The sequence below is a fragment of the Nelumbo nucifera genome, chromosome 8 (genome assembly GCF_055504915.1).
Source record: "Nelumbo nucifera cultivar China Antique chromosome 8, China Antique-T2T, whole genome shotgun sequence".
Taxonomy (NCBI): domain Eukaryota; kingdom Viridiplantae; phylum Streptophyta; class Magnoliopsida; order Proteales; family Nelumbonaceae; genus Nelumbo; species Nelumbo nucifera.
The window spans coordinates 5,686,577-5,710,579 of NC_142656.1; the positions used below are offsets into that span (position 1 = coordinate 5,686,577).

General features: G+C 38.6%; 1 protein-coding gene across 2 annotated transcripts in view; it reads left to right on the forward strand.

The window, feature by feature from the left end:
* The first annotated feature begins 3,877 nt into the window (after positions 1 to 3,877).
* Positions 3,878 to 24,003, forward strand: part of LOC104600738 (Protein kinase superfamily protein) — a 28,687-nt gene continuing 8,561 nt past the window's right edge. The window contains exons 1-9 of one of the 2 annotated variants that reach the window (XM_010263852.3): positions 3,878 to 4,518; positions 5,584 to 6,024; positions 9,639 to 9,742; positions 10,901 to 11,712; positions 11,821 to 12,156; positions 20,459 to 20,499; positions 21,653 to 21,721; positions 22,135 to 22,235; positions 23,554 to 23,632. In XM_010263852.3, the coding sequence (XP_010262154.1) occupies positions 4,099 to 4,518; positions 5,584 to 6,024; positions 9,639 to 9,742; positions 10,901 to 11,712; positions 11,821 to 12,156; positions 20,459 to 20,499; positions 21,653 to 21,721; positions 22,135 to 22,235; positions 23,554 to 23,632 (2,403 nt within the window). In that variant the 5' untranslated portion in view covers positions 3,878 to 4,098. Of the gene's footprint in view, positions 4,519 to 5,583; positions 6,025 to 9,638; positions 9,743 to 10,900; positions 12,157 to 20,458; positions 20,500 to 21,652; positions 21,722 to 22,134; positions 22,236 to 23,553; positions 23,633 to 24,003 lie in introns of both variants that reach the window. The other variant, XM_010263851.3, reaches the window with a different exon arrangement.

Consider the following 24,003-nt stretch of genomic DNA (forward strand, 5'->3'; position numbering starts at 1 on the left):
TGGCTTTATTTGCTTCCCCAAAGACATGGATTGTTTTGGCTGGTTTCTGTCAATCTATGTATGTTTTGTATAATCTAGCTTGTGTTTTGGTACTATTGTCGTTTCTACCTTAATTTGAATTGATCAACACAAATTGGTGATAAATCTATATTGTCACATCACATATGAGAGTCATTTCAGCTCGAAGGATTAGACTTCACTTTTCTTGGCCAATTATATGAAAAAAAAAGAAATATCAAAAAAGGAAATATCAAATAGTATGCATATATCGAAATGGGATTCAATCACTGCAAGGCCCATTCGAACAACCATCACAGCCTTACATTGGGAATATCTCCCATGAAATACGGCATAGAAGTACGGAAGGCTGTTCGAACGGGCCTTGCAGTGATTGAAGCCGATTTTGCATATATCAGCTATAAACAGCCTTAAGCAAGGGTTGTTTGTCAAGTTGTTTGATCAACCCAAAATATTTCATTTCAGCTAAAAACAGCAAATGGTACAAAAGCACAACCATAATGAGGAGGAAAGGTTGGCTGTTTGGATAGAAAACGGTGTGGGCTGTTTGGAAGTTTCTGCACATGACATGTTACCCCACTCAGTTGCTTACTTGACTTTTTGGTTAAAAGAATTATAGATTGCAGATAAATCTTTTACCCCTCACCCATCAAAGCTCCCAAACAGTTCAGTCTGCTTTTTCCAAACAGCCAAGCCTTTCTTCACGGTGAATAGACCTATTCATGAACCGGGCTCAGGCATAACTTTTGCTAAAATTTTAGTGGACTCAACCCAAAGCTTTAATCCGACACAATATAAAGTCAGGCCCGAAACCTGGCCCGTGCCCAGGTCTAATGGTGAGTGGTTTGTTCACGATGGGATTCTCTATTTTATCGCTCAATTTTACTTGGTACTCTTCCTACATGCTACCATGGAATGTTACTTGTCCCCAAACATTTATTTTGAATGGAGACAGATGAGTAGAAGTGGACCCTTAATCAGCCACATTTTATCTCCTACCCATATACTACAGCCGTACATTGGAAATATATCTCCATGAATGATAATAAACAAATATGGGAGATACACAGCAGACGTGGGTAGATGTGGGTAGGAGACCCGAACTGCCATTGACAATGGACTACACAACAGAGTAGCCCTCCTAAGGCTCCCAACTAGAGACTTTACCAATAGGATAGCTGGCACATTGGAGTTTTATGTAATTGAAAATTTGAAATTTAACTCGGGTAACCTGGCTTCAACTTGCAGTCTTCTCTTCCCCTTGTGGCTGCTAATGCAATCCAGCAATCCTCTCTCTGCTTCTTACTTAACCTTCAAATCATTATGGACGGGCCTCTTAGATGCAATATTTTAAAAACCAACTTGGAACTGGAACGGCCACCGGGTTTGGGTTTTGTGTCAATGGTTTGATGGTTCGGTTTTAATAGACCGCCTATTCCAATATAGAATAAAAAATGGTCAAAACCATTGTTTAAGTCAAGCAAGTCAACGTTCTATCGCTTAGGTCAGTGGGTCGTTGATCAAGTCAATGGTTTTTGGCCAAGGAATGGGTTAAGGGTAAAATGGAACTGGTTGTTTGGACAGTTTTCAAGTTGAACGGTCTAATCATCCAAGTCAATGACTGCTCGAAAACCATGCTTAGATGCAACTACCTAATTGAAGGGGGCAAATCCACTATTGAAGTTAAAATCTGAACCGGATGCAAGGTTTGCACTCTATGTAGGGATGCCAATTTTCCCATCCCTAACGGGTAACCTCCCCAACTTGATGGGGATTGCTTTGACGGGGCAGGGACAGTGACGGGAATTAATAGGGATCCTCAACTGGGGTTTAGGGGTCGGGGATGGGCAATGAGGTCCCCACCCCGCCCCAACCTTGATTATATATATTATTTATATTATTTTTATATATCAAAATATATTTTAAAATATTTATTTATTTTAAATAAATTTATTTTTCAAAAAATACTATTAATTAAAAAATTTGAAAATCTGGGCCCTCAAGAGAAACCTGTCCCTATCAGGGATTGAAGATGGAGGACAACTTTTATCCCCGATGGGGATCAAGGTTGGGGACAGAGAATATGATCCCTGCCCCGAACCCACCCCATTGCCATTCCTAACACTGTCACATATGCACTCGTTAACGGTAAAAAAAAAGAAAAAGAATTGCATCCCAGGATTTTAATTCCTATTTTACTCTTCCCTAAAAGTCAAGGTCACATGCACTCTCTTTTACATGAATTGAGGACCACATCATTTTACTTCCTACTTTACTCACAATCTAACTCTGACATGCAATTTTCATGTTTTTCTTCAGATTCTCCTACAAAAACTGTTGTTTCTTTTCTAGCAGTTGAATCATGAAGGGAAGTTAGATTATTTAGATCAAAGTCGAAATGGTTTTCCTTTCTTTTGATCTTAATAGTCCTTGGAGGTGTTCGACAATATGGTTGATTTTGTTTTTGAAAACAAAAACAATTTTCACAACAACAAAATTATATTGTTTTTGTTAATTTTACCGATGTGGTAGTTTTTGTTAAAAAAAAAACACAAAACCAACCAACCGTATTGCTGAGCAAACCCTTAGTTTAGAGATTCATTCAAAAACCTATCTCAAATTTCAACAACCAAATGAAATGGATGACAAAACAATATAGATTTCTGTTGGTGAGCCTAAAGTTGTCTTATTTTATGCCAAAATTCATTACGGGGGTGTTTGGTATTGTAGATATTTTATAGATAAATTAGTTTTAGAAGACATGAAACTCATTAAACATTCTTTTAAAGCACAACCAAACTACCAAACGCCCATTACATGCATACTTCTTCTCGAATTAGTTAGTTACAGCACAAATGCGTAGGTAGGTAAAGTTGAACGTGAAAACAAAGTCCTTTTTGCGACTTCAAAGCCTAGAAAGTGTGTGTGGCACTAAAACTAAAAAGGCGTTTAGTGACTCTGTATGAGGTGGACATGAATGAATTTACAATCTAGACTATAATTAATTCAAAAAAGGCTACAAGCGTTGGGCTGATCGATCTAATGGGTCTTAATAGACCCAGCCAGCCTGCCTGCGTCTGGGTTCGTCATTGTCGATTTACTTCCACTAAATGAGTTTGGATCAAACTTTGCCAACCATTTCTTGTGGTTGTGGGCCTTGTGGCCGTACCCCATTTCCCCTACCTAAATATTAAACTCTCGGTCTGGGTTCAACCGTGGGCCTTAATGGATTTATGCTATAATGGGCATGCCTGGACCAAAAAGCTTAGAAGAGATTTATCCATTTACTTAATGATGAGTGATGATTCACCCAGAAATGCACAGGAATGAGGCAGCAATCCACTTAAAAAAAGAGAGAGAGAGAGAAATAAAACAGGATAGGAGGAATCATGGGGTTATAACAAACATGTTGCTAGTTTTGGTTGGTTGACAAGCCTTAATCATAGAAAGAAAGATGGAAGGAAAGAAGTGAAGTCAATTCACCTCACCATTCACAGGCTGTCTTGTTGCCATTTACCCATCACCTTCACATTCATCCTCTTCTTTCTTTATATATAGAAATACCAAATACCAAAGATGTGGATTCCACACCAATCTCATTATGGGTGGGAATGGGTAGGTCCATTTCATTCAGTAATACAAGAACCCTAGCTCATTTACTGCAACCCATTTTTACTGGGCCACCCTGAATGCTTATAATTGATGAATTTGCAAATAAACCCAACAATCAAACAAACAAGTTGGATGTGGCCCACCAAATTATCAATCCAATGCTGGTTCCATTCCCGACTCCATGGGTGAAGAAGGTCCAGTGGAAAATGGTGGAGGGTAAGCCCATGTTGCAATTTCTTTCTACAAATAAGAAGAGTTAAATTTATAAATTATTATTCTCTCTCTCTCCACTGGTAATACTTGGAGGGAAGGGGGAGCAGTTAATTAAATTCCACTGGGTGGAAGCCTGACGATGAAGGTGTGCGCATATTAAGAGAATCTGCTTTCAGGGAGTGGCAGTGGAAGTGGGTGTAGGTTAAGACTTAAGAGAGAGAGAGAGTTGGCAATTGATTTGATGCGACGTGATCAATGTCCAGGATGAAGCATCTACTGCGCAAACTCCACATCGGAGGGAGCGTCAACGAGCATCACAGGTTAGGCGGAAGCCGTGCTAACAATAGTCCTTCTCCGCCATCGTTGCCGTCTTCTGCTTCTGCATCTCATTCGTCGTCGACGGGTTCGACATTTGCGAGGAATAGAGTTGGCGATGCAGCCGACAGGACGACCGGTGCTGTTTCTGCTGCTGCGTCTGCGGAGAGTTCTGTTGATTTCAATTTCTTCGAAGAGGAGTTTCAGGTGCAGCTCGCTTTGGCAATTAGTGCATCGGATCCCGATGCGCGCGAGGACCCAGAATCGGCTCAGATCAAGGCCGCCAAGAGGATTAGTCTGGGCTGTTCTTCTGTGGCTGCTGATGAAACCCTTGTTGAGCTTCTCTCGCTCCAGTATTGGGTACGTATCTCTCTCTCGGTTTGTGGTTTTAGTGATGTGAAGTGATTATGCAGAGGAATTAGGGGTCAATTAACTGGAGTTATGACTTCTGGATCTCATTGATTCGCTTATTGGAGCTTCTTCTGTCTTGCATATTGAGTTGGCTTTAGTGTGTGTCTATGTTCGAATTGAAATTGCAGCTTGAGCATTTCTTTCCCATTGTATAAGTGGTTGATTTGGGTACAAACCAGAAGAGTTGAAATTCGGAAACTGTGTAAAAAGAATGTTTATTTGGAGTGATTTTGGTATGTTCTGGCAGATAATTTCTTTGTGTTTTCCGATCGTATGCATTGCCTATGTTTCATTATTGGGGAAAAGCAGCCTGAATTTGAAGCTTGATTATTTAAGGTTCACCTTTTCTGTTATGAAATCATCTCTTCATTATGCACTTGGGCGATTTGGTCCTTTAGTCAAATATGGTAATGGGGCAAGTGTTGTATTATACATTGACCTTTCTATAATCAAGTAATGACCAAATGAACAGGAGCAATTTTGCACAAGACTTACGTCACTTCCCCATTGTCTAGTATTAGCTTTTGTACAAAAATCATTTATTCCATCTTTCCATTCTATTCTATCTATTCCACATTCTTTGCTAATGCAATAAATACCAAATTCACATTGTTATAGGCATTTCTCTTTTCTCTTTAGGGTTTTCTGTTCTTTCAGACCAATACCCTCTATCTCTATGGCCTTTTGTTGCATATGAACAAGTTTGTCACTTCTTGGATCTCCTCTTCTTGTTCTAAAATGTTCCTCGCAAAACTTAAAAGGGAAAACACAATTTATTTACATAAGATTATAAAAAAAAATGTTTTATATAAATGATGGATATGCACATGAAATAAGCTGACCTATCCATCTCATCCAAACCTAGAACCTTTTTTTCTCTCTCCATCTTCCTTACCTGTCTCCTACTGTGTTTTCTCTCTTTCTTTATTGCCCACTTTCTCTTTTGAAGGGTGAAGATATTGTCAACTTCTATATGGGTAAACAATGTGGAAATTGCATTTTTTTTCTTCGCAGAACTACAATGTTGTAAATTATGATGATAAAGTGATGGATGGGTTTTATGATGTCTATGGCATCTCCACAAATTCAAATTTACAAGGGAAAATGCCATTGCTGGTTGATCTTCAAGCAACAGCCGTTTCAGATAGCACTGATTATGAAGTGATTCTGGTAAACCGTTCTGTTGATCCCATACTGCAACAGCTCGAGAGAAGAGCAGATTCTATAGCTTTGGAATGCCAAGCTGCAAAGCTTGGTCAAATTTTAAGCGGTCTGGTCCAGAAGATTGCTGATCTTGTTGCTAATACCATGGGTGGTCCAGTTGGTGATGCTGATGTAATGTTAAGAAGGTGGACAGCTAGAAGTAATGAGCTACGCAATTCGCTAAAAACAATCGTTCTTCCCCTTGGCTGCCTTGATGTTGGACTTTCACGTCACAGGGCTTTGCTTTTTAAGGTTGGACTCAACTTGCTTTTCTCACACACACATATGCACACCAAAATATTTTGGGTGTAATGCTGTAATCATGTTATTTACCTTCATTGAATTATTTTTTCTTGCATTGACTGCTTAGTAAATGGTAAGAGGCAATGAGTGTATTAAACCGATACCTTTTATCTCAAAGCTTGTACGAGTCATGTTCATCTATTCTAGCATTGTTGATGTAGTCATGCTGTAGATCATATCATACTTATGCTATTATCTTGGATGATTTTGGTAGAAACATTATAATGAGCTTTCTATACATTCTATAATTTGTGAAACAAATGGCCTTTTAAAGTTAATATTCAAAAGAAGCAAAATGTGAGCTGGACCGTTTTTCCATTTCTCTTGATCGCATGAATGCCCAATCTGTTTCCTTGTGTATAGGCAAAGCTGTTTAGGATATTTCTGTTAAATGTGGTTCCTTTTGTGTCTGGTTGGTGAGTTGCCATTATGTGACAATGCAAATAAGCTGGCAGAAGAAGCTTGAGTTGAAAAAATGTTGTTCAGAAGTAGTCAATGTGTCCAAGGAATCCCCATATTTCACATTAAATACACAACCTGGTCCAGCCATTTATCCACCCAGTTGCTAGACCAAATTTTATCAGTGATTTAGTCTAATTTACCTAGTCCTAACCTAAATTGGGTTGGGCCAGTTTGACTGATGTGATGCTGCATCATGCCTTTTGGGGGTCAGATTTTTATTTTCTTTTTCAATCAAGGAAGCCAAGAAAAAGAAAAATACAGCAAACCTGATACATGCCACCCACCCCAGAACTCTATTATTCAATTTTTTATAAGTAAAAATAAAAATTTTATTAAAGGGAAAAAGAAGTTACAGCAGGAGGTGACAAGTCATCACCCGAATACAAAGACCAAAATTCAGATTAAGAACATACTCCACAATGCTAGAGGAAGCTTGCAGGACAACCAGAAGTTAAGATAGATATTGTAAGACTGAGACTTCCAGTTTTCACTCAATGCTATTTCTACCCACTTGGAAGTTAAAATAATGCCCACCTTTTCTTAGTTAGAAGGGAATTTTATTGAAAACGATAAAGTGTGATACCTAAAGAACACTCCATGACAGGCCATACTTTCCCAGAACTGGAAATTGGATTGTGACTGGTGGATTTCAAAGTTGGAGAGGCTCCGGAATGCTTAAGTTCAAAAGATATGAATATATGAATATGGGTATGTTTATGCAAATGAGAAATCATGCATGTAATATTATATATGTTACTTGTATATCTTTTGGTGAACCAACTTTAGTAGGAAGGAATTTATGGTTTCCAGATTTTATCAGTTGTAATTCATTCATTTGGTTCAAAGTTGTCTAAGGCAGTTTTGACCAGAATAAGCCCCCAACTTAGACAGTTTGGGCACCAAGGGCAGGATACTAGGCCAGAGAAACCAGCGGCTATGAAAAAGACAAAAAAGCAGCCACAACCAAACTAGTTACATAGAGAAAAGGATCAAAGCTTTTTAGATCTTATTTCTCTGCTCTTTGCATGGGAATCAAATGAGGAATGGGTTATCTTAGTCATCTGTTGCAAGTAGATGTTCAACCTAGATGCCAATACCTAGTTTCTTTGATGAACTAAAAGTACTTCCATATTTCCATAAACCACGCAACAAATTTTTTATACTAAAGTAAAACTTTGTATTAAAAAGAAAAAAAATAAGAACAAAAACTGTGCAAGCTTTGTGGCCCAAGCAGAATCTACCAGAAACTGCAAGATGTAACTACAAGCGAACACCAAGAGACTACCTGCTTATTACAGTCAAAGCTAATCCCAAATTCCCACATACAATCCCACAACTGACCTGTAGACCCTGAACAAATCTATTTCTTACCTCTGCCATTTTTGCTCTGCCTCTAGTGCTTCTATTAGATCCTCTTAGGGATTTAGGTGGAAATTCCATTTCCTTTCAACATATCAACCTCTCTCTCTCTCTGCTTCTCCCTCTACTGATGCCCAGTTCCTTCCAGGTTTTCTTGTCAGTCTTGTGAATTGCATGACCAGTGCTGTCTACTTTTTTTTTTTTTTGATAAATAACAACCAGTGCTGTCTACTCCTTCACTTGCTAACCTTTTTAGCCATACAATGCCAATAGGAAAGTCAACCTCTGCTTAAATAGCCTATCCAAGTTTAGGGGGTTACAGAGACATGACCTTAAAGAAGGGCAAGGACCTGATGGAACACCAAAATATACTAGTAAGAAAGGTGGATTATTTTGTAGGTTCCATATGATTCATTGGTCCCACTTCATCAGATGCATGAAAAAGTTTCTATGTGATGCAACTGTATTAGATCCATCCAGCCCCTTTAGCTGTCAACATTTGTAAAATATTCTCTTTTGGAAATTTGGGAGAAAAAAAAAACTCTGCCTTGAAGCTGTCCATAGAATAATCTTAATTGGTTGCCAAGTTTAACTATCCTCCCTAATTATCAAAAAATAAAAGTTTAGCTGTCCTCCCTAATTATCAAAAAAAAAAAAAAGTTTAGCTATTCTCCCCCTTTGTACATTTTACAAATTTTCACCTTGGGGAATCAATCCCCAATACAATGATTTCTCTTTGCTCCCTGTTTGATTAAACTCTCAGCCACGGTGTTGGCCGATGTTGAAGTCTATCTGTAAGTTGTTTCCTGCTCCATAGTCAGCCCAAGTTTCACTCTCATTGAACAAGGAAAGAAAGAAGTGGACAATTTCCATCTAGTGAACTCTTCATTCCTTTTTGTTCCAAGATCAGCCAGCTCCATAGCAGTTAGCATAGCAAAGTGGTTGTGACAAGAATTGAGCTTTGTCAGGGAAATTCATCAGTTTAATAAGGATATTTATGTTTTCTAGAGGGGATCCAGTAGGTTTTAGAAGATGTTGTTATGATGGTTTCTCTAATTTTTCTTATTTACCTTGCATCAATGCAATATACTTATTATTTCTTATAAAACAATGCAATCAGGCAGAGCACAAATTTGCATGGTTGGAATGACGAACTTCTTTTAGTTTTCTTTATTGTCTTTTGGTTTAAATCCAGTCAAATAAACGGATTTATTCATTTATCCATCAGTAAAGAAGCATGTTGTTGTCATCTGAGAATAACTAAATTGTGGAAAAAAAGAACAATAAATGATGAATTTAATTGAACTGCCTCTTCTTTTCTTAGTGCTCATACATGAGAGATCATTCAAATTAATAGATGATGAAATGAAAGAAAGCTCTTAAGAAGAAGTAGATAATTGTTTCCTCTGGAATTCCTTGTGGTTTTTGTTATGTTTTTGGTTGGTCACGTTTGGTGCTCTGTTTTATTTTTTTTAGTTGGTAAAAGGGTCTATTTATTATTGTCTGTTTTTTTTTTTGATCTTGCATAAGTAGAAGTTTGTATGGGGAATTTATAGGTGTTTTTCTTCTCTCTCGGATGACTTCTGGTAACCTTTCCTGTAGTCTTCTTTTTTAATAAATTTTGTTTTATTGCCAAAAAAATCACTCAAATTAATAAGATTTCTGATTATTTTACATATTTATGATCCTTTTGGTGACTTTTTCAACAAAAGCATTGAATGGCTCCATACTTCTCGTGATAGGTACTAGCTGATCGGATCAATCTTCCATGTAGGCTAGTGAAAGGGAGCTACTATACGGGTACTGATGAGGGAGCTGTGAACTTGATTAAAATTGATTATGAAAGGTGATGTCTCTTTCTGTTACTAACTGGCACTTCAAACCATTCATGATAATTATCTGCCTTATCTTACCAATGTGGGATTAGTGGTGATGTCTCATCATCAACTAATGGTACCAACTAGTCATAATTATTTCTACCTTACCCCACCAATGTTGGGCCAGAAGCATGAATCCTGTCCTTCATTGTTGCATCAATATAATGTTTCTTAGTACTAATTTTTAGGAACTATTTTTGTGGTGGTAGTATAAGTGGGTTAGAAGCTGTAATGTATTCTGTTTGTTGTTTCAACTTCCTCTACTAGGGGTTGACTTCTGTACTTTAAAAGTTCTTTAATGAAGTTGGCATTTCCAATAAAAAATGGTAGTATAAGTGGGGAGATAAAAAGTTCAACAACTGTTACAACCACCTGTTATGGTGATAAAAAGTTCCTCTAGCCTATTATCAATACAAGATTACAAACTTGCCCGAAAAGATTGCTGTCTCCCCACCCCCTGTTTTGCTAGTGTATTGGCCATACTATTTGCATCTCTTTGAACCCATTGGACTCTCACTTCCATATTTCTAGTTAACCATCTGAGCTTCTTCATTTCATTTCTATAAGCCCAAAGAGCTGCACCTACCTTTTTGCAACTATCTAATCACTGTCCTTGAATCACCTTCAGTAGTTGACCTGTTTCAGCACATCACCCTTGCCCTCTGTACTCCTTCCAAGACCACTATTACTTCAGTCCTTGAGAATCGCCTAAACTAATCAGTGCTGAAAACAGTGGTAGAAATGTAGAATATTGCCTTCCTTATTTCTGAAAATCCCTCCAATGCCTAAAGGCCCTGAATTTCCCAAACTATTCCCATAAAAAATTGAGCTTTATAAACCCTCTCTTTGATGTTGTCCATTCTCTGCATGTCAAAGCCTTTCTCATTGAGTTCCTTGCCACTTCTTTCCATTTTCTTATGATATCATCTGTTGAGTAGGATGAAAAGCTCTCCAAAGTTATTTTGGTGAGGGTGGTCAAGCAGAATATGCTTTGTGCTCTTAATTGCCATCCTATTACAGTGCCTTTATCCAACCTTTTCTAGTGCTTCACTAAATAGAAGACCTTTAATGTCAAAATTCATGAGTAAAATGAATTATAATGCTAATCCTTTGTATGAATAATGCAGTGAGTACATAATTGATCTAATGGGGGCTCCAGGCACTCTAATTCCTGCTGAGGTACCTAGTGGCCATATTCAAAACTCTGGGTTGAATGTAGTGAGCTCTGTAAGCACTTCAGACAGTATAAATGATTCATATTTCACGCGTGACAAGATCAACTGTCAGTCTGAAAATGGCAACCAGGTGTCAGGAGGAATTCCATTTGATCCTGGTTGTAGTTCACAAACTGGTATTTTAGGTTCTAATGAAGCATCTAGTGTCATTCAAGTGAAGGGGGACAATGACAGTTCTATTGAAGAAAGTCAAACTGAGAGATTTGAATATGAATTTGGGAAGCTCCTTCCTTCTTTATATGGATCACACAAAAGCCCATCAGGAACAGGTGAAAAAGCTTCATCTGCCCAAAGGATGAAAGTCAAATATGTTTCTAAATATGTAACCACTGCAGCACAAAACCCGGAGTTTGCACAGAAATTGCATGCTGTTTTGTTAGAGAGTGGTGCATCACCACCTCCAGATTTGTTTTCTGATATTTCAACCCAGGATCCAGAAGGATGTAGAGCACTTGTCAGAAGCCATTTTGTTAAGGGGGAAAAAATTCATGATGAAACTCAATGTTATCTTAATAAGCTTCCCTCAAGCACCGAGCATGCAATTGTACCCTTTGTTGAAGTGGAATCCTTAAATCATGTTGTTTATGAAAATAAGCAAAAAAGTTCTGTTTGGAATATGACAGAAGAACAAAAACAAGATGCAAATATTTCTTCAGATGTTCAACTTTGGATGCCAACTGCTAGTTCATCTACAAGTAAACCAGGTTGTGATTGCTCAGATCATCAGTCTACAAGTGAGGGTTTTATTTTGATTGACAATGAAGTTAAAGAAATGATTCACACTGATTGTATGGCTGTTAAGTCATGTGCAGTTACAAGAACTCCGTATGGAGAACAAATTCAAGAATCTTCACTGTCACACCCAGATAATTCCCACGAAAAGAAACTTCAAAATATATTAACCAGTGCCGCTCCTGAAGGCAATAAGGGAAATGTGGGAAGAATTGCAAATAATGCGGAAACTACAGGCAGTATTTCTTTGCAAGAGCATCCACAAAATGCCCAAGGATCTCTTGTGAAATTAATGGAAACGGCCATTAATGACCAATATATTGTTGACCGTGAGAGAGTTAACCTACAGCTTGATGAGGTTGCTGAATGGGAGATTCCATGGGAGGATCTTCAGATTGGTGAACGGATCGGTCTTGGTAAGGATCTAGTAACTAATTCTGTGAAGTTGTTCTAATGTAGTTGAATCATGAAGTATCATGCATACACTTTCTTCCTTATCACTTCATTGGTTTTTGAAAATTAACTAGACTGCATTTCATTTCTCAGTTAAATGCTTAATCCTAAAGAGTTTGACTACAAAAAAAAATCCTCAAAGAGTTAAGCAAGTTAACTACCCAACTAAAATAAAATTATTCTCATGTTACTAAACAATGAGTAGTGTTTTACCAAACCCCACCCTCCATCTATGAAGTTGTTCTGATGAAGTTTAATCATGTATATGCTTTCTTCCTTACCAATTTATTGGTTTTCCAAAATTACCTAATCTGCATTTCGTTTACTGGTTAAATGCTTAATCCTAAAGAGTTGAGCAAGTTACCCTACTAAAACAAGATTCTTCTTGTGTTACTGAACAATGCATAGTATTTTACTTACCCCCCACCCCACCCAAACAGAAAAGTGAATGTTATCAATTTTTGGTGGTGAAAATTACTTGATATTGAAAATGTATCATGATTTGGAGCAGTCATCAAGGTTTAATCAGCTGCTTGTTTAAATTATTTGGGTTCTGATCTCTCTGTTTCTCTCTCCCCCTCGCTCCCCTCCCCGGTGTGTACTATACAAACAATGAAGTAAAAGGGAAAAGATGGAAAAGGAAAAGCACAAAATTTAGGACAAAGTAAGAAATTCAAATGGCAAACTACAATGTCTGCATATTTGTCCATCTTCTATTTTTTTTTTTTTTTTTTTTTTTTTTTGAAAACGGTAAAGTTAAGCACTCATCAGGTATTATGCATTGATGTATCATGTATTCCCTAAAAGTAATTTGATTTATGAAATTATAACTTGTGTTGGTATGATTGTAGACCATGTGGGTGCACACAACACATATTAGGCTAGCTTAGCTGTTCTTAATTCTCATAGTAAGGTAAGAGACCTTGGGAGGTAGCCTCTACTTTTCCATTTGTTAGAGAGTTATTTTTATGTCATTTGGGTTAGAAGGAAAGGCAATCGCTCATTGGGTTATTTGGTTTTACCCTTGATTGTTAGAATTTCTGTCTTATATTTTGTAAGGTTGCAAGAAAGTGTTGTCACTATGTTAACTCATGAACCAAATCAACCAGGCATGTGCATGCACTCATGGGGTGATTTGATTTTTCACTTGAACCAATTGCTTAACATGTCAGGCTAGCTCGATATTACTAACTTGTCTTGGTAAGATAGTAGTCCATGTGAACACGCACAACACACATTAGGCCACCTTAGCGGATTTTGATTGTCATAGTAAGGTAGTAGACCTTGGAGGTAGCCTCTATTTTTCCATATGTTAGTGGGTTGTTTTATAGGGTTGCAATCACTCTATTTTTAAGCCAGCTTGCAGTTGTCCGTGAGTCCGTTCCACTATTGATGTCCCCAAGATCAAATGTTTTAGCTAATTTTAATCCTTGTGATGATGCTCCCTCAGTTATTTCTGAATACATTTTCTTGAGAAAAGTTACTGAATTCATTAAGAAAAGAGAGGGGTAATACTTCTGAATACTCTACCTATATGGTCTAAGGCTACCCAAACAGCACTCATCTAAGTTTAATTTAATGTGGTTAGGTGAGGGAACAATAAAAAACTCTTAGAGATGTAGCCCAGTGAGCCACCATATTTTCTATCAGCACCTCTTTAGATTGGTCTGTACTTTTGAAAAATCTGGTGTTCTTTACTTCCCAAATTATCTATAAGATGGTAACCCTTGTACACCTCCACAGGATTTTTCCTCTTTTATTTGGTGGAGGGGGGGGGGGGGAGGATGATTCTTAAAAATGACTTACTACATTTCTTGGGGGTTCCGCCTATACCCAAAAGTGAGAAGAAGAACTTCCAAATGGCAACTACAAATGGACAGGAGATTAGTAAGTGGAAGGTAGTATAGAAGAAATGAGAAGAAGAAGAGAGTAGGAAATCAACCAGGATTGTGAAATTAACCCTAGCCGCCCCCCTCTATATTTATACTTAACTTAAAAAGATGAGATATTACAAGGATGCCCTTAGTAGGGTGGCTACTAAAAGCTGAACAATCACAACTTAAAAATACATAAACTAATGGGCCTAAAGCCCAACAACTTCCTAACTAAATAAAAACAAACCAGACCAACTCAACACTCCCCCTCAAGTTGGGAGTAAATGTCACACATTCCCAACTTGCGTAGATCATGCTCCAGCTTGTTCTTTGCAATGCCTTTTGTGAGAACATCAGCGAGCTGCAGATCAGAAGTAATGTATGGAAGACAAACTTCTCCAGAAGTTACCCTTTCTTTGATAAAATGTCTATCCACTTCAATGTGCTTAGTTCGGTCATGCTGGACTAAGTTATGGGCAATGTTAATTGCTGCCTGGTTATCATAGTATAACATCATAGGTTCTTCTGCTTGTATACCAATTTCTTCTAACAGGGAACAAATCCAGAGAAGTTCTGAAACTCCATGTGCCATGACCCTGTATTCGGCTTCAGCACTTGATCTTGCCACCACTGTTTGTTTCTTACTCTTCCATGAGACAAGGTTACCCCCAACTAGGGTGCACACTCCTGAAGTTGATCTCTTGTCATCAAGACATCCTGCCCAATCTACATCTGTATAAGCCTCTAGCTTCAACTAGCCATGATTAGTAAACAATATGCCTCTGCCTGGGTGTCCCTTCAGATAAGCAAGAATCCTGTCAACTGCCTCCCAATGCTGGACTCGTGGAGCATGCATGTATTGACTTACTACACTTACTACATAGGAGATGTCTGGTCTTGTCATACACAATTATAGCAGTCGACCCATAAGTCTCTGATATCTCCCAATGTCCTTTACTGGTTCACCTTCTGATGCATTGATTTTATGGTTTTGATCAATAGGGGTGTTGATTGCCTTTGTTCCAAGCTTCCCTGTCTCTTGAAGAAGATCCAAGACATACTTTCTTTGTGAGATAAAAATTCCATGTTTTGATCTTGCAACTTCAATGCCTAAGAAGTATCTCAATTCTCCAAGATCCTTAATTTCAAATTCTTTATGTAGGTTCCTTTTCAGACCATCAATCTCACTCAGATCATTCCCGGTGACAACAATATCATCCACATAAACAATTAGGACTCACACCAAAGATCCCCTTCGCTTCACAAACAAGGTGTGATCGGATTGAGTCTGAGTGTAGCCAAAAGCAATCAAGGCCTGTCTGAATTTGTCAAACCATGCTCTAGGAGATTATTTCAAGCCATAAAGTAACTTCTTAAGCCTGCATACCTTTCCCTTTTCAGTATCATTGTAAAAACCAGTAAGAAGATCCATATACACTTCTTCTTGCAGATCCCCATTTAGGAAAACATTCTTCACATCAAGTTGAAACAAGGGCCAAGAGTATGAGGCAACAAGAGAAAGAAGTATCCGAACAGAGGTCATCTTTGCAACTGACGCAAAGGTCTCTAAGTAATCAATGCCATAGGTCTGTGTGTACCCTTTTGCAACAAGTCTTGCCTTGTACCTTTCTATACTTCCATCTGCCTTATATTTTACTGTGTAAACCCATTTGCATCCAACTGTCTCCTTGCCTTCTGGTAAATCCACAATTTTCCATGTCTGATTCTTAATTAAAGCTGCCATCTCTTCCTGCATAGCTATCTTCCACCTAGGTTTGGAGATAGCCTCACTAACACCCTTGGGTATAGACATTGAATCAAGAGAGGAGAGAAAAGCATGGTAGGAAGGGGAAAGTCCACTGTAGGATAAGTACTGTGGAATACAATGAGCAGTGCACTTTCTTTTCCCTTTTTTGAGAGCAATAGGGAGATCAAGGTTATCTGTAACAGAGTTAGTAGGATCAATGGGAACTGAAACAGTAGCGGGACCAAGAGGAATACCTGAATCCATGGCAGCCGAATCTGGAGTCTCCAAGGAATCGACAGGAAGTGATGTGAGTTCTGCTGTGGTGGAATCAACCTCCTTGTGAAGTCTCTGTCGTAAGTAATGCTGAGAAGTAGAACGCAAAGGAGGTGGCAAGGTAGGTGCCACAGGGTGGTGGTCAAGCACAGGAGTAGACACAGGGACTGGAACTGGGAGAGGAATAGATTGCTGACTCACTTCCCCAAAACACTCCCCCTGAAAAGGATTCTTTGAGAAGAAGTACATGGATTCAAAAAACGTGACATCTATGGTAACATATCGGCTCCCAGAGACTGGATCATAGCAGCAGTACCCTTTCTGATTCTCTGCATATCCAAGGAAGACACACTTCTTTGCCTTGGGATCAAGCTTCGAGCGGTGAGCACCAAGGATATGTGCAAAGCAAACACACCTAAACACCCTGAGAGGAATATGAAACATCTCCCCCTGAGGAAAAAGAAGACTGAATGGGGTGCTGAATCCAAGTATACGAGAGGGCACCCTGTTAATCAGATATACTGCTGTGGGAACTGCATCACCCCAAAACCGAACTGGAATTGTAGATGTGATCATCATGCTTCTTGCAGTCTCAACAATGTGTCTGTTCTTCCTTTTTGCAACACCATTCTGCTGTGGACTGTAGGGGCAACTGCTCTGATGGACAACACCATATTCTAACAGATATGAGGCAAGATGTCTTTCAAAATACTCCCTGGCATTGTCAGATCTGAACACCTGTATTCTTGTTCCAAACTGTGTTAGTACCATCTGATGAAATTGCCTCATCAAGGATGGTACCTCATCGTGGGATCTCATCAGGTAAATCCAAGAGTATCGTGAGAAATCATCCACAAATAAGAGAAAATAGCGATAGCCTCCTATAGAAGGAACATGGTAAGGGCCCCACACATCTGATTGAATAACATCAAAAGAAGAAGAACATCTTTTATTACTAGGTTTAAACGAATGTCTACAATGCTTTCCAAGTTGACAACCTTCACACTCCAAACTTGACAAACTAACAGACTCAAAAAGTTTTGGAAACACAAAACTCAAAGAAGAAAACGGTAAATGACCCAAACGATTATGCCAAAGCATAATTTGACTCACAAACCCTGACTCACTATCCCTACTGACATGATGACTCTGATGAGAAGGAAGTACATCCAGGAGATAGATTCCATTCACTTCACAACCACTCCCAATCGTCCTCTTTGAATACAGATCCTGCAAAATACAACGACCAGGAGAAAAAATTACTGAGCAGTTCAGGTTTTTAGTCAAACTACTAGCATATAACAAATTCGTGCTCAATCTGGGAACATGAAGGACAAAGGGTAGAGAAATAGAATCACTAATCTTGACAGATCCCTTCCCAGCAATAGGAACATGGGATCCATCAGCTATGGAGACCCTACCTCTGCCAGAACAGAGCTGGTAAGTTGAAAAAAAATAGAGCTCTGGGTCATGTGCTCTGAGGCTCCATAATCTATAATCCAAGGAGGTTTCTCCTTACCTGAATTGGAAACATAATTTGCAGTGACGTGTGAACTACCTGTGTGATCAAAGGAAGTAGAGTGGACTCCACCAGTGCCACCTGTACCTTGTTGTCCGCTTGCGGCTGAACTGGAATTGGCTGTATCCCGCTAGTTTAGAAGTAACCCATACCTCTCAAGTTCGGCCCTTATTGCAACAGCTGCAATAGACTCCAGAGCAGCTATAGTAGGAGGGGTCGAAATGTCACCAGTAACTACCATGTGCGCATTTCCCTTCTTATTTTTCAATCTAGTCGGCACAAGATGTGGGTGAAGCTTCCAGCAAGTATCTCTTGTATGTTTAGGCTTCTTACAGTAGTCACAGATCAGATCTCTTTTATCTTCATTCTTGATGTCACTGCCACTTTGTTTAGGTCTCACAACACTTACCATGGCAGACTGATCAGAAATAAGGTTTTTCATCATCACATCTCTCCTGCACTCCTCCCCTGACACAAAGGCATATGCTTGGGAAAGAGTAACACTATCCCTGGAAAGAAGGTGTTGTCGTGCAATATCATACCCAGGATTAAGGCCAGCAAGGAGTTCAAACACCCTATACTTCTCTAAGTGTTTTTGATAGGTAGTTGCATCCTTAGTGGTTTCCCAAGCAAATGCCTCTAAATGGTCAATCTCCTGCCACAGGGTTTTAAGGACTGAAAAATAGGCTGCAACAGATCTATCTCCCTGCCTTGTAGCAATAATCTGATTTCTCAATTGATAAGCCCTAGCAACATTTTCCCTCTGTGAATAGGTTTCTGCAATCCCATCTCATATTTCCTTAGCTGTATTTGCCCATAAAAAATTTTTACTTATATGTGGCAACATGGAATTACACAACCAAGTCATCACCATATAATTCTCCTGTACCCACCGGGAGTTACTAGTTTCGGGTTTCACCTCTTCACCAGTGATATACCCTAATTTCCCACGAGCACCAATGGCCATCTTTGCAGATTGTGACCATTCTAAGTAATTTGCACCATCCAACCTAACTGTAGTAATGGTCGCAGCCCCGAAAGGGTCTCCAACACCTTCTCTCACTGGTCCCATTTCACTCCCGGGCTTATTTTCAACTCCGTGGCCCTCCATGCTTCTCAAAAAATGTAAAGAAAATAACTGAAATTTGCAACAAGATCAAACAAAACACCTTTTGGAACCAACAACACCTTTCTGGTGTCCTAGACTTTCTTCCTACAAAAGATTCATTTTCTGTAGGACGGGAGAAGAGAGAAAAGAGGCAGCCGCCCTCTCTAGAAGCCTCCAAATCAGGCAGGACTTGAATCGCCCCTTACAAAAACTCCAAGGAACCCTAAAAAATTAAGGCGCCACTTCCTAGGTCAAAATTGAAGAGTCCAACAGAAACATGACTCTTCCCCTTTCTCCAGTTTTTCCTAATTTTGATGAGAAACCCTAGACCAGCTACAGGGCACACATCCACCAAAAAAATCCAAAAACTGGGCTTACCTGAGAGCTTCGATCAGCCTCTTAAATCCCCATGCAATCGGCCGATCTAGGGCTGCATGAGAGAACAACTTCAAGGAACCTTCAGCCTACTCTGATACCAAGTAGAGATCACTAATTGCAGATTTAGTTGAGTTTCTTGTGAAGGAAAGAGGGGGAAGATGAAGATTTCAGCAGTAGAGAAGAAAGGAGAAGAAGAAGAGAGTAGGAAATCAACCAGGATTGTGAAGTTAACCCTAGCTGCCCCCCTCTCATTATATTTATACTTAACTTAAAAAGATGAGATATTACAAGGATGCCCTTAGTAGGGTGGCTACTAAAAGCTGAACAGTCACAACTTAAAAAAACATAAACTAATGGGCCTAAAGCCCAACAACTTCCTAACTAAATAAAAACAAACCAGACCAACTCAACAATATATACGAGGAGACAAATGCCATTAAGGTATTCTTTTGTGCAAAAATATCACAATTATTGATTTCCATATATGCCATTTTTTTATTTTTAATTTAGGGCTTGCAAATAGATGGTGTTTCTACCCCTCCCAGAGGCTTTCATTTGCCCCATGCTGTCAACAGAGTTAATGCACAACATTTGTGTTGAGGGCCCGGGAATAGGATCTCGTCACGGGTCGGTCCACGGGGAAAACCTCCTGTTTTCCCTTGTTCCTTCCTGCTCTTGATGAACCTATCTTGGCGCCTCTGGTGATTTGTTCAAGAGATCACCAACTCTCCTAACTCACTTCTTCAACTGAATATTCGATATCTCATTCAATAATGGGGTCTCCTTAAATAGGAGATTACAAGAATCCTAATCAAAGGGAGTCTCCTTGCTGAGTAGGGAGACTTCCAGTTCTATCTTGCTAAGGATAAGATAAGCTAATCCTAATCTGATAAGCTACTAACAAGATAAGATAAGAGATAAGAACAATAAGATAAGAACAAGCAAAATGAGCTAATCTAATCTAGATAAGGCTGTTGTTGCCGAACTGGGTAGGATGAGCATCACTGAATCACTGCTGCTGCTGGCGGTGGGTCAGGTGCCTGTTGCTGCCGGCGGCGATGGTACGTCTTCCCGAGGAAGGCGTCCATAACAATTTGTTTGATGCTAATGGAATTGTGATGTTTATATTTTTTTATTGGAAGTTTGCAAATAATTATAGCATCTTCCCCTTTATTGTAGGCAAGGGAATAGCTATGTGTTTTCTTGACTAATTTATGTAGCTCCTTTTGTGGACTTATTTGGTGCAATGCATGCACAAAGAACTCTTTAGTTTTTTTAGCAAGTTGAAGCAGAAAAAGATAGCTGTCTTCTTGATGATGTTGCATGGTCAATCATTTATATTTGTTTGTGATTTCTTATATTCCAGGTTCATATGGAGAAGTTTACCGTGCTGATTGGAATGGAACTGTAAGTTGTACTGTACTTTCTTATACACTTGGGAATTTTGATGGTGATATGCTATTTTCTACTTCATTTTGTTGGGCCATTAATTTTGGTCAGTAGGACTACTTTTGACAGAATGTAAAGCAAACATATATTTTAATCAAATGGAAAGATACAAGAGGTGTACAAAAAAAGGACACTGCCCCCTATTCAGTGAGAGACTATAGTGAAAGCTACTAACTTGTGTGCAGAACCATTTAGGTATATCCAACTTTCATGCTTGATTTGCGATTCAAGCAATTCAGAAGTGGAGTCTCTTGGATTGCATTTCATTCCATATTCTGAATTATTGTTCTCAAGGAATTTCAGCAATCAAATAAATCATAAGAAGGAATTTTGACAATCTAATAATAACAAGTCATAAACAATCTGATCTAGTCAGCTATGATGAGACCGTAAGCAAGATCATCATCATCATCATCCAGGCCTTATCCCAACTATATGGGGTTGGCTAAACAGGATTTATGTGGTACCCCCCCTCCCAAAACATATAATTGGGATAAGGCTTGGATGATGATGATGATCTTGCTTGGGGCATCATAGCTGACTAGCTCAAAAGAAAATTAAATCCAAGGCGTTGTTGAGGATTCACTGAGTGAACCAATTTGGTGGATTATTCATGAATTTTGCTTGGAAATAATCTGTACTTTTTAAGAGTATGGATTAATACTTGTTATTTTATATGCTGCTTTCATAACTTTGGCAATTTGTTAACTATTAAAGCAGTTTCTGGATATACTGCATAATCTTGTGTTAATTTTTGCTTATTCAGCATTTGCCAAGTGTATGCTTGATTAGCTTCCCTAAATGGTTGGGTCATAGTACAAGGAACCTGGATCCGCTGCAAACAAAAAGCATGCCAATATGCTGACAGCATGGCATCCAGCCAGACATTGGAAACATCCAGCCACTTTAATGGGGAGATGTTCCCAATGTTTGGCTGGATGCTGTGCTGTCATCATGTTAGAACTCCTTTTGCTTGAAGCAGACCCTTCTCTGGTTTTAGTGTGAATGCATCATTATTAGAATTGCAACTGCAATTCCCAAAAGTGATCTCTTCTCTGATCTAGTTATGCTGATGTAAGATTGTTTGGTTTCTGTTAATATGGCATGGCAGGAGGTTGCTGTAAAGAAGTTTTTAGACCAAGATTTCTCTGGTGATGCATTACAGCAGTTTAGATGTGAAGTAAGAATCATATTTATTTTTTTGGATTGAGCAACAAGCTTAAAAATTTAATTAATGAGATAAATAGTTGTGTACATAATGGCTGCATTCCTGAGATTGAGATGGCCATTTTCAAAGTCTGTATGCATCAGATGTTTCTGAGTTTCTCCCCACACTCCAAAACAGATTTTCCCTCTCCACCCCTTGTTTTTTCAAGACGTCAGCCATCTCTTTTGAGGTTCTTTATCTCTTTGATAATATTTCTATACTGCCAGGGGGTCCAATCCTCATTCTGAATCCATCCCACTGGTACTTTGAAGCAAAAATCATAAAATTTTCAAACCATGTATTGTCAAAGTATCATGAACCCTATTCTTAATTTTAATTTTTCCTTCATAGAACACTTGAATCTGTTTATTTGTATTCTTCTGCAGGTTATGATCATGCTAAGGCTAAGACATCCAAATGTTGTTCTTTTTATGGGAGCAGTTACTTGGCCACCCAATCTCTCAATACTAACAGAATTTCTTCCAAGGTTGGTTATATTTGTCAGTTCTTTTCTGTGTATTCATGGTTTGTTATTTTTGACTTGCGTTTGTTGACAATCATGAACATATTGAATATACAAAGGAAATAAACTACTAAAGATGCCACCTGAAGCCAGGGGCAACCCAAATAGCTAAATGGTTACTTACAAGTTACATATAGAAAGAATATACAAAGGTTGGAATATAGTTACAAATTTAAACCTATAAAAATGTTGCAGAAGTACATATTTGGTACTGAAGTCTGAATTTGAATACCAGGTTTTGATCAAATGTCGTTATTTGCATTTTCTATTCTCTTATAAATATTAGTTTTTTTTTGGAAGGCATTAGCCACAACAGCAACAATAAAATATAGAGATAAAAGATGGAAAATAGAAAGCTATGTAATTTTGGTTTCTATGATCTGTGACCAAGGTTCAAAATATCGATACGCCAGTAGGGGCGTATCGGGCGAATCGATATTGCATTTTGTGTCTTTTTTTATTTTTTTCGCAACCGGTTCAGGGGGGTTGGTTTAGGGCTCCTCCACCCCCTGACCCCTGATACACCCACTGTAGGGGTGTATCGGAGGGGTCCCGGAACGATACGTATGGCCGATACGTGTCAATACTTTGAACCTTGTCTGTGACCAATGTCTAGTCTTTATTTTCTCATGTTTTGTTCTTTAAGGCAAGTGAAGCTATATGAAGAGTTTATTCTATTTTTGACTCAGTTGTTTGATGAGGATGATCATAAAAGTCCAAGAAAAGGGATGATGATATGTCTGTAATGAATGTGGTGAATGTTGAATATAGCAGTCTATGTTGATAAATTTTGTGAGACAATTCCAAATAAATGAGTTGAAACTTTTATTTTTCCCCCTACTTACCGGTAAAAACCCTCTCTGTTAATTTGCTTAATGAAGAAGAAGAACAAACATGGAAAGAAGGAAACATCAAATTTCTATATTTTCCCAAGAAAGCAACAATGCCAACTTTCGGAGATGTATGGCCTTAGCCAGGGGTCCTGAGTTTTTTTTTTTTTTTTTTCTTCAGTTAACAGGATTTTAAATTGAATTTTTGTTAAGTTATTTTATTCATTCAATGTAAAAATTCTTTGCAAGGAAAACAGTTGGATGTTGTCGAGCTAGAGCAATCCATTCTCATATTCTGTCTTCTTGTGAAGCTTATACTTGACTACAGATAGGCAGATAATAATCACCAATTTTCTGAGCTATACTTACTTTTCCTGAAATCTTGAAGTAATTCCATTGTATAAATACATGTTATTGGTGAACCTATCTCAATCCTATTTATTTTCTTACAGGGGGAGTTTATATAGGCTAATGCATCGTCCCAATGTTCAACTTGATGAAAAGCGACGATTGCGAATGGCCCTGGATGTGGTATATATTAGCAAGCCTTTTTTATCAGTAACTGAAACTTTATGGCTTGAAATAAAAATGAGTGTGAAATGGCAATTCCTAAGCAATCCAGTTTGGCCTAGCTCCTTCTAGCCACCCCTCTAGGGGTCATTACTCTGTGTAATTGTAAAATCTTGGGCTGGCAAGTGTGAGAGTACAGGTTTAAGCCTGAGAGCGGCCACTTTGTGTGAAAGAATTGCCAAAAGGTAGGACTGTACCTAGTCTACCCTTCCCATGACTCCAGATAGCTGGGACCAACATTTAGTAATGGCCTGACCTGCTAGCCACCCTTCTGCTTTTTCAAGTTACAACTTCTCACTTCAGGGAATCAATCCCCAAAAATAGTTTGAGTT